Genomic DNA, 11,173 nt, shown 5'->3' with positions numbered 1-11,173 from the left:
CCCCATACCATTTCTGACTTTGCTGATAGCTACTATATAGAGGAACATTTTACTTACTGTGACATGTGCTTGTCCCACCGAGCCATCTTGTGATGAAGGCACTAACTGTAAGTCGCTCTAGATAAGAGCTTTGACTAAATTACTCAAATGTCAAATGTAAATTAGCGAGCTGGACAGTCAAGGAACTGTATGAATGTGGGTTCATTTACATTTCTACACAGTTAAGCTTATTTAAAATGCATAAACAATACATCAATCCATAAGGAACATACAATCTATCTGTAAGGTAATAGGCACTGTAATGACATTTCTTCAAGATGAGAAAGGGTCTTCAATGAACTAGTGTGGAAATAACTGCTTATTTAATGCCTCTTACTGCACTGCTGTCTTATTACAATAATAATACAGTATTTTAGTAGTAATTGGTTGGCGAAGACATCACGTAATGGTCTTGGGCATTTGGTACTATGTGGCCCATAATTATTCTGTGTAGAATTGAGGACATACTGAAGATTGGCTAGAGTACTTTTTGTTGTACACAGCGGTTTGGTAGAACGACACGTGGTATAGTTTGCGGACACGTGGTATAGTTTGCGGATACGTGGTATAGTTTGCGGATACGTGGTATAGTTTGCGGACACGTGGTATAGTTTGCGGACACGTGGTATAGTTTGCGGATACGTGGTATAGTTTGCGGATACGTGGTATAGTTTGCGGACACGTGGTATAGTTTGCGGACACGTGGTATAGTTTGCTGCCTACCCTTCTCTCTGTCCAGTTTCCTAGACAAAGATGAATCCTAGTCCTTACAATTTCGTCCAGGACTAGGCTTAATCTGTGTCCAAGAAACCGGCCCTGTAAATCGTGCAGATCATTTCCTTTACAAAAGGGAGATTCTAATTTCAAGCAGAATAGCTAAAGGAGATCAGTCTTTATCCATACTGTACACACCCACTTACAGTACGCCTCCCCCTCACCATACCCTGTGGCCACAGACCAATGTGATCATGCCCATGTGAATAGCATGCTGTGTGTTGGGGGAGTGGATCGTGTAAACTATGAAATATGCTAAATAGGGCTATAGCATAGGCATGAAGGATGCTGGTTAGCAGGCAGAATCACCATTCTAATGCGCCGTGGGGTACTGAATGTAGAATTGTCACAAAGTACCCTTTTCTCCTCTCCTGGTGGACCAAGTCTCCTTGCAACAATGGCCTGGGGTAGTTGACGAAAAGAGGAAGATTGGATGGAGAGGGTTGTGTGTGTGTGTGTGTATGTGTGTGTGTGTGTGTGTGTGTGTGTGTGTGTGTGTGTGTGTGTGTGTGTGTGTGTGTGTGTGTGTGTGTGTGTGTGTGTGTGTGTGTGTGTGTGTGTGTGTGTGTGTGTGTGTGTGTGTGTGTGTGTGCCTGGAGGTGGGGAACTTAAGAGTGAAGAGGATGAAAGGGACACAGACACATATATACGCCCCCCCGGCCAACCACCTGACCCTCCCCCTCTCCCCTCTGACACCCCTCAGTCTGATCCCCTCACTTCTACAGATTTAGCCTAGCATGACTTCATAACGTTGTGACAATATTAGCCTGAAGCTGCCAGGGTGTGATAACGTCCACACAACATCACACCAACACTGTCACAACCTTTTCCCGTCATGATTTTGTGAGTGATGGGGCTGTCGTAGAATGGATAAAAAGACAACCAAAATCTAAACTAAAACTGGAAATAAAGATAGTGAAGCTAAAGATGCCAGTGAGTTTAGAGTATGCCGAGGACTAGCTTGTGTACTTAAAACACATGGAGTGTGTGAAGTGTCACAGAATTGAGACATTAAACAGCCTCTTCTGGATTCGTCACGGCAATCACCACCATATCGATCTATCCCATGGTTCAATATCCCCCATTTACTGCATTCACAAACCACCTACCTCCCTCACTGTCAAATATTACCGCAATTTAACTAGCTACTAATGCAACACACATCGCCCTAAAAAAATCCACATTATAGGCTTCATCTCTGCAAGAACACATGGCAGTCATTTCAATCAATTTGCATACCGCCCTAACAGATCCAAAGACTGTGCAATCTCAATTGCACTCCACACTGCCCTCTCCCACCTTGACAATAGGGATACCTATGTGAGGATGCTGTTCATCGACTACAGCTCTGCTTTCAACACCATTTTGCCCTCCAAGCTTGTCACTAAGCTCAGGGCCCTTATTCTGAAACTCCCTGTGCATGTGGGTCGTAAACTTCCTGGTGACCTCATGTGGCGAGGGTAGGCAACAACACCTCCACGACGCTGATCCTCAACACCGGGACCTTCCAGGGGTGTGTGGTCAACCCCCTCGTGTACCCCCTGTTTACCCACGACAGCGTTGCTATACATGACTCCAACTCAATCAGTTTGCTGACGACACGATAGTGGTAGGCCTGATTACCAACAACGAGACGGCCCTGGCAGAGTGGTGGCAGGAAAATAACCTCTCCCTCAACGTCAAAAAAACAAACGAGCTGATTGTGGATTACAGGAGACAGAGGGAGGGAGCAGTCCCCCATCCACATCAATGGGGCCGCAGTGGAGAGACTGCTAAATCGTTAGTTAAATAGTTAACCAAATAGCTACCCGGACTATGCACATTGAAACATTTTCCACAAACTTTTTTGACTCATCACATACGCCTCTACTACTGTTTATTATCTATCCTATTGCCTAGTCACTTTATTCTTAGTTATATGTACATATCTACCTCAATTACCTTGTACCCCTGCACATCTACTCGGCACTGGTACCCTGTGTATATAGCCAAGTTATCATTAGTCATCGTGTGTTTATTATTATATTATTACTATGAGTCAGTACTTTTCTATTATTGCTTTATTTTCTCGCTCTCTGCGTTGTTGGGAAAAGCCCGTAAGTAAGCATTTGACACATATTTTCATTTTATTTTGTTTGAGAGGGTCAAAAGCTTTATCACTGAGGACCTGAAATGGTCCCACCAACACCAACACCATGGCGAAGAAGGCGCAACAGCACCTCTACAAACTCAGGCGGCTGAAGAAATGTGTCATGCCCCTCACAAACTTCTGCAGATGTACAATTGAGAGCATTCAGGCTGTATCGCCGCCTGGTCTGGCAACTGCACCGCCTTTGAACCAAATGGTGCGGTCAGCCCAATGCATCACCCAGGGCAGGCTGCCTGTCCTCCAGGATATTTCAGCACTTGGTGTCAAAGGAAGGCCAAGTACTGTCTCTGTCTACCATCTAGCAGACAGAGACAGTACAGGTGCATCAAAGCCAGGACCGAAAGACTGAAAAACAGCTTCTATCTCCAGGCCAGACTGTAGTAAGAGACAAAGACTCACTCACACAACACGTATACAAACACACAGAGTCCTGTACTCACATACACATTCACACACAAACATACACCCATACTCACAAACACACGCACATACACACACGCTCATGTACAGGTAACTGCCAAAATAATGGAAACACTTTAAAAAAAAAAAAATTATTTTACCGTTATTTTACCAGGTAAGTTGACTGAGAACACGTTCTCATTTGCAGCAACGACCTGGGGAATAGTTACAGGGAAGAGGAGGGGGATGAATGAGCCAATTGTAAACTGGGGATTATTAGGTGACCATGATGGTTTGAGGGCCAGATTGGGAATTTAGCCAGGACACCGGGGTTAGTAGTACACACACACACACACACACACACACACACACACACACACACACACACACACACACACACACACACACACACACACACACACACACACACACACACACACACGTACACACACGTACACACACGTACACACACCTACACACACCTACACACACCTACACACACCTACACACACCTACACACACACACACACACACACACACACACACACACACACACACACACACACACACACACACACACACACACACACACACACACACACACACACACACACATTCTTACACACATCCCCCCTCTCTCCGCTACTATCACTTTATTCTTTGGATCCTAATGAGAAGAGAAAAACCTAATTTGATCCATCTCTACCCACCTCTCCCCCCGCCCTCCTCTCTCCCCCATCTCCATCTCATCTCCGTCTCCCCCTCCTCCCCCTTGCCCCTGTTCATGGCCAGTTCCCGCTGCTCTGATTATTATTAATCTCATCATATGTCTCTTTCCGCTCAATAAATCCCCCATCTCCATCCGAACCCCCCTTCATCCCATCTCCTCTTCTCACTCAAATCAAATTGTTACCGAACCTAACCTGGCGTAGCTCTGCACGCTGAGGCCGTAATGCAATTTGTCATAATTAAGTGATGTGCCTAATTAATTAAATGGTCAGAAGGCTAATCAGGGCATTTTGATGGGGATGGAGGAGGAGTGAGGGGTGAGGGGGGTAGAGGGGAGCATAGAGCTGGAGTGAGTGAAGGGTATTGCTATTAATTGGAGATTTGAGCAGAAAAGGAATTACCAAGTTAATTTCTGTAGTAAAGGCATCTTGGATACTCTTCAAGGTTTAGGAAGTTTCTGCATGAATACACACAGCACACACACTTGTGTGCACATTGTCACACACACAAGCACACACACACACACAAACAAACACATTCACACATACCCCCCTCCGGCCTTTTCCACTACGACTATCACATTGTAGTTTTCATGGAAGTGCTTGAATACACAGAGTGTATTGATTGAGTAAATGTGCAAATGAAACTGATGGTCAGAGACAGTTCATTAAAGCTAGGCTTGATTAAAGAAGAGGGGGAGGAGAGAAAGGGGGGGCAGAGAGAATAGCTCTCCATCCACTCCCCACCTCCTATACCCTTACCTCCACCCACCTCCAACTTCTCCACCCTCACACATCCTGCACCTCCTCTAGCCCAAAACCTCTTCTCCCAAACTTCAGTTGAAGCTCTAAATATACAGACAAAAAGTATTTACAGGAAATTGTCTTGGTTATCCAAAATATTTATTGTGTGTCCACTCTGAGATAAAAAAGAGAGGAATCTGAATTGTCTGGGTGACACTGGGTCTAGGAGAGAGACAAAGTGATCACTGATCATCCCCAAAGCCAACAACTCATTTGGCCGCCTTTCCTCCCAGTTCTCTGCTGCCAGTGACTGGAACGAATTGCAAAAATCGCTGAATTTGGAGACTTTTATTTCCCTCACCAACTTTAAACATCAACTATCTGAGCAACTAACCGATCGCTGCAGCTGTACATAGTCCATCTGTAAACAGCCCGCCCAATCTACCTCATCCCCATACTGTTTTTATTTTATTTACTTTTCTGCTCTTTTGCACACCAGTATCTCTACTTGCACATCATCATCTGCTCATTTACCACTCCAGTGTTAATCTGCTAATTGTAATTATTCGCTCCTATGGCCTTTTGCACACACTGTATATAGACTTTCTTTTTTCTACTGTGTCATTGACTTGTTTATTGTGTTATTGGCTTGTTTATTGTTTACTCCATGTGTAACTCTGTGTTGTTGTCTGTGTCACATTGCTTTGCTTTATCTTGGCCAGGTCGAAGTTGCAAATGAGAACTTGTTCTCAACTAGCCTACCTGGTTAAATAAAGGTAAACATTTTTTTTATTTTTTATTTTTTAAATAAAAAAGTTACTTACACATAGTGACTTGTTTCCCTCTCCCCTCTCTCCTCTCTTTCTGTCTCCTCCTTTTGCTCGTTCTCTCTCTCCCTCCCTCCAACTCTGTTTCTCTCTCTCGGGGCATTGTGGGAGCAGTAAGTGCTTGACCACGGAGGGGAAGTTGGCCTGGAGAATAAGAACTGCTTGGCACAGCAAGTCAGGGACTAAAAACTTTGTTAAGTTTTTCATCCATCCATCCCTCCCTCCCTCCATCCTCTCCCTTGTCCTCCCTCTCCCTCCGTCTTTGCCTCTCTCTCTCTCTCTCTCACTCACTCTCTTTCTCTCTCTCTTTCCCTTATTTCTTCCCTTGAAATTTCTCTTAGGAGATTATCCTCAGGTAAGCTTGTTACCTCCGCCTGGCCTGCGTCAGCAGATCTTCTCCTCCACACTGACCACTGGAGGATGGAGGGAGGAGGAGAGTAGAGGGAATAGAGGGCTGAGGGGCCGGGGGGGTCAGGGAGTGGGGTGAGGAAGACGGAGACCAGCGGGAGGGCGAGTGAGGGCCGGATTGGTGTGGGGACTTTCCGCTAACACACCATGACGACATCATAAGACCCAGAAAATGACTCCGCTGGCTCTCCAGGGTGGAGACGGGGGAGACACAAAGCTGTCCCCTGGTGTAGGGAGCTCCATCTCATCCACAATGATTAAGAGGCACTGCTGTACATGCGCTTACATTCCAGACTGAGCCAGTGGTAACCGCTAGACGCTCGGACACGGTAGAAATAGGTCTACATTGATTGCACACACTCCTCTCCGCAAAGCACATTAACGGAGAGCACAAATACAAAGAAGATATTACCTGGCTCCAGCTAAGCCATATTTACTTTGTGTGTGTACGTGTGTGTGTTATTTCTAATATTTGGTTGCAGCAAAGTCTTCTTGTTGTTTTGGTGGGTTTCTGAATCTTTCCACATACCTGCAGAAAGTTTTATGTTCTCTGCACACACCTTGGGATATAGTGAGGGAGAAAAAGGGTGGTAAAAGTGTGTAGAAATGTATGTCTACATCTGTATATCTATGTCTGTGTGAGCGCGGCTGCTTTGGCTCGGGGGGCTTACGGAAGGCTCTACAAATATGTTTCTCCCTACTGCCTGGCTTTGGGGGATGGAGGGGGGATGGTGGGATTGGAGGTGCTCTCCAGAAAAGTGGAGAGATAAACGGGAGAGGAGAAAGGGATGAAAGGGATATATTCCTCCAGACACGGAAGAGGAGTCAGCCCATATCTTCCCTTGTTAGAGGAGAGGAGAGGGGGATCAATATCTTCCCTCTCTAGGAAGCCAAGGTAGCTTTCTGCCTGAGTACTAACACTCTGTCTTCTCGCTCTCTCTCTCTCTATTTAAACCTTATTCTAAACCTAACCCTAACCCTCATTGTAACCTTAGCAAGCAGTTGATTATCAACAAATAGTTTGTTGATAGTATGACCATCTGTAGAACAATCCAAAGAAAGTGTGACCCTCTCTCTTTCGAAAACTAAGTCTCTCAAATAAAATCAAATAAAATTGTATTGGTCACATACACATGGTTAGCAGATGTTAATACGAGTGTAGCGAAATGCTTGTGCTTCTAGTTCCGACAGTGCAGTAATATCTTACAAGTAATCTAACAAATTCACAACGACTACATTATACACACAATGTAAAGGTATGGAATAAGAATATGTACATATACATATATGGATGCGCAATGGCCGTGCGGCATAGGCAAGATGCAATAGATGGTATAAAATACAGTATATACATATGAGATAAGTAATGAAAGATATGTAAACATTATTAAAGTGACATTATTTAAAGTGACTAGTGATACCTTTATTAAATCAATTTATTAAGTATTATCAAATATCCAATTTGTAAGTCGCTCTGAATAAGAGCGTCTGCTAAATGACGTAAATGTAATGTAAATGTATTAAAGTGGCCAGTGATTTGAGTCTGTATGTTGGCAGCCTCTCTGTTTAACAGTCTGATGGCTGTTTTTCAGTCTCTCTGTCCCAGGTTTGATGCACCTGTACTGACCTCGCCTTCTGGATGATAGCGGGGTCCACAAGCAGTGGCTGGGGTGGTTGTTCTTTTTGGACTTCCTGTGACATCAGGTGCTGTATGTGTCCTGGAGGGCAGATAGTTTGCCCCCGGTGATGCGTTTTGCAGTCGCCGTGCCAGGTTGTGATACAGCCTGACAGGATGTTCTCGATTGTACATCTGTAAAGGTTTGTGAGGCTTTTAGGTGACAAGCCAAATTTCTTCAGCCTCCTGAGGTTAAAGAGAAGCTGTTATGCCTTCTTCACCACGCAGTCTGTGTGGGTGGACCATTTCAGTTTGTCCGTGATTTGTACGCCGAGGAACTTAAAACTTTCCACCTTTCCACTACTGTTCTGTCGATGTTGTGTCGTATGCAAACTTGACGATTGAGTTGGAGGCGTTGTTTCCCACCTTCACCACCTGGGGGCGGCCCGTCAGAAAGCCCAGGACCAAGTTGTACAGGGCGGGGTCGAGACCCAGGGTATCAAGCTTAATGATGATTTTGAAGGGTAATATGGTGTTAAATGCTGAGCTGTAGTCAATGAACAGCATTCTTACATAGGTATTCCTCTTGTCCAGATGGGATAGGGCAGTGTGCAGTGTGATGGCGATTGCATCGTCTGTGGACCTATTGGGACGTTAAGCAAATTGGAGTGGGTCTAGAGTATCAGGTAGGGTGGAGGTGATATGATCCTTGACTAGTCTCTCGATAGTCATTTAGTTCAGTTACCTTAGCTTTTTTGCGAAAAGGAACAATGGTGGCCATCTTGAAGCATTTGGGGACAGCAGACTGGGATAGGAAGAGATTGAATATGTCCATAAACACACCAGCCAGCAGGCCTGCACATGCTCTGAGGATGCAGCTAGGGATGCCGTCTGGGCCAGCAGCCTTGCGAGGGTTAACACGTTTAAATGTTTTACTCACGTCGGCCACGGAGAAGAGCCCACAGACTTTGGTAGCGGGCCGTGTCGGTGGCACTGTGTTGTCCTCAAAGCGCGCACAGAAGTTGCATAATTTGTCTGGGAGCAAGACGTCGATGTCTGCGACGGGAATGGTTTTATTTTTGTAATCCGTGATTATCTGTAGTCCCTGCCACATTTGTCTCATGTTTGAGCCATTGAATTGCAACTCTAGTTTGCTTGTTTGATTGCCTTACAGAGGGAATAACTACACTGTTTGTATTCGGTCATGTTTCCGGTCACATTGTCATGATTAAATGCGGTGGTTCGCGCTTTCAGTTCTGCGCGAATGCTGCCATTAATCCACGGTTCTTGGTTAGGGAAGGTTTTAATAGTCACAGTGGGTACAACATCTCCAATGCACTTCCTAATAAACTCACTCACCGAGTCAGCATATACGTCAATGTTATTGTCTGAGGCATCCCGTAAAATATCCCAGTCCACGTGTTCGAAGCAATCTTGAAGCATGGAATCTGATTGGTCAGTCCAGCATTGGATAGGTCTAAGAACGGGCTCTTCCTGTTTTAGTTTCTGCCTATAGGAGGGGAGTCATGGTCAGATTTGCTGAAGGGCGGGCGGAGGAGAGCCGTGTATGCATCGCGGAAGTTAGAGTAGCAGTGGTGCAATGTTTTGCTCGAGCAGGGTACACTCATTGTGCTGGTAGAATTTAGGTAGCCTCGTTCTCAAATTAGCTTTGTTAAAATCCCCAGCTACAATAAATGCAGCTTCAGGATATGTGGTTTCCAGTTTACATAGAGTCAAGTGAAGTTCTTTCAGGGCCGTCAAGGTATCTGCTTGGGGGGGATATACACGACTGTGTATAAGATAACTGCATATAGCTAACATTCCTTGATAACATTCTTTGATAACTGGTTAGTAATTGATAACTGTAATTCCAAAACTTTGGCTTACTTTAATATAGCTGTAAGCTAGGTGTTGATAGCAAATGGCTGAGTCGTGCGGTGCTAACGTAGCATTATCAGGCTAGTAGAGCTAACGTTAGCAAGCTAGTTGGCTAGCAACCTTGCAAGTTGATTTGTAACAGTACATTCAATCAAAGAGAATTCTCTTGGGAGATAATGCGGTCGGCATTTGATTGTAAGGAATTCTAGGTCAGGTGAACAAAAGGACTTGAGTTCCTGTATATTGTTATAATTACACCATGAGTCGTTAAACATGAGCCATACACCGCCGCACTTCTTCTTACCAGAAAGATGTTTGTTTCTGTCGGCGCCACGCATGAAGAAACCTGGTGGCTGTGCTGACTCTGACAACATATCCCGAGTGAGCCATGTTTCCGTGAAACAGAGAATGTTACAATCTCTGATGTCTCTCTGGAAGGTAACTCGTGCCCTAATTACGTCTTCCTTGTTGTCTAAAGACTGGGCATTGGCGAGTAATATGCTCGGAAGTGGTGGAAGGTGTGCTCGCCTTCTAAGTCTGACCAGGAGGCAGCTCCGTCTGCCTCTCCTGCAGCGACGACGCCCTCTGGTATTAGATCCAATGTCCAGGATGGAGGGCCGAACAAAGGATCCGCTTCGGGAAAGTCGTATTCCTGGTCGAAATGTTGGTAAGTTGACGTCGCTCTTACATCCAATAGTTCTCTCCGGCTGTATGTAATAACACTTAAGATGTTCTGGGCTAACAATGTAAGAAGTAATACCTAAAACAACTATTTACTGCATAGTTTCCTAAGGACTTGAAGCGAGGTGACCATCTCTGTCGGCGCCATCTTGCTACAGTCTCTCGCTATCTCTCTCTGTCTGTCTCTCTTTCTCAATCTCTCTGTCCATAATTCTTACTCTTTCTCCCTTTATTTCCATGTCTCCCTCTTCCACTCCCTCTCCTCTTCCCCTCTTCATTCCGAAAGTACAGCTGTTGATTCTCAAAATAACATCAACAATCAATCAATCCAATCAATCCAACATGAGAACAATATAATGGGAGTGAAAGAGGTAAAAGAGAGAGAAACGAACGAGCGAAAGAAAGAGAGAAGCATGGTGTTACTAAAGCAGCTAGCTCTCAGAAGTATCCTTGTCTAATTAATAAATCTGTTTCCCTATTGTCACCCGCCAGAGCAAGAGATCCCTAAGGACGGAGTGAGGGAGGGAGGGAGAGGAGGGAAGGAGAGTGAGAGGGCTGGGGTGTTAATACCATGGTGAGTGGGGTTATCTCGGGGCAAACACACACACACACACAGACACGCACGCACGCACGCACGCACGCACGCACGCACGCACGCACGCACGCACGCACGCACTCACACGCACGCACGCACGCACACACACACACACACACACACACACACACACACACACACACACACACACACACACACACACACACACACACACACACACACACACACACACACACACACACACACACACACACACACACACACACACACACACACACACACACACACACACACACACACACACACACACACACAGGGTGAGGAAGGAGGGCCACAAGGGGCCCAGAGGCCAAGGGAAGAGAGGGAGAGGAGCTA

General features: G+C 45.4%; 1 protein-coding gene across 1 annotated transcript in view; it reads right to left on the bottom strand.

Annotated features, from left to right (window-relative positions):
* The window catches only part of LOC129856075 (cytochrome P450 2J2-like), a 36,645-nt gene extending 27,839 nt beyond the window's left edge, over positions 1-8,806 (bottom strand). The window contains exons 1-2 of the mRNA XM_055924200.1: positions 8,624-8,806; positions 6,029-6,205 (exon numbers count right to left, since the gene is read on the bottom strand). Coding sequence (XP_055780175.1) covers positions 6,029-6,205; positions 8,624-8,806 — 360 coding nt within the window. The remainder of the gene's footprint in view (positions 1-6,028; positions 6,206-8,623) is intronic.
* Positions 8,807-11,173: the final 2,367 nt, after the last annotated feature.

The sequence above is a fragment of the Salvelinus fontinalis genome, chromosome 5 (genome assembly GCF_029448725.1).
Source record: "Salvelinus fontinalis isolate EN_2023a chromosome 5, ASM2944872v1, whole genome shotgun sequence".
NCBI classification, from domain to species: Eukaryota; Metazoa; Chordata; class Actinopteri; order Salmoniformes; family Salmonidae; genus Salvelinus; species Salvelinus fontinalis.
Note: the sequence above shows the minus strand (reverse complement) of the source record. Positions and strands in the feature narration are given on the sequence as shown.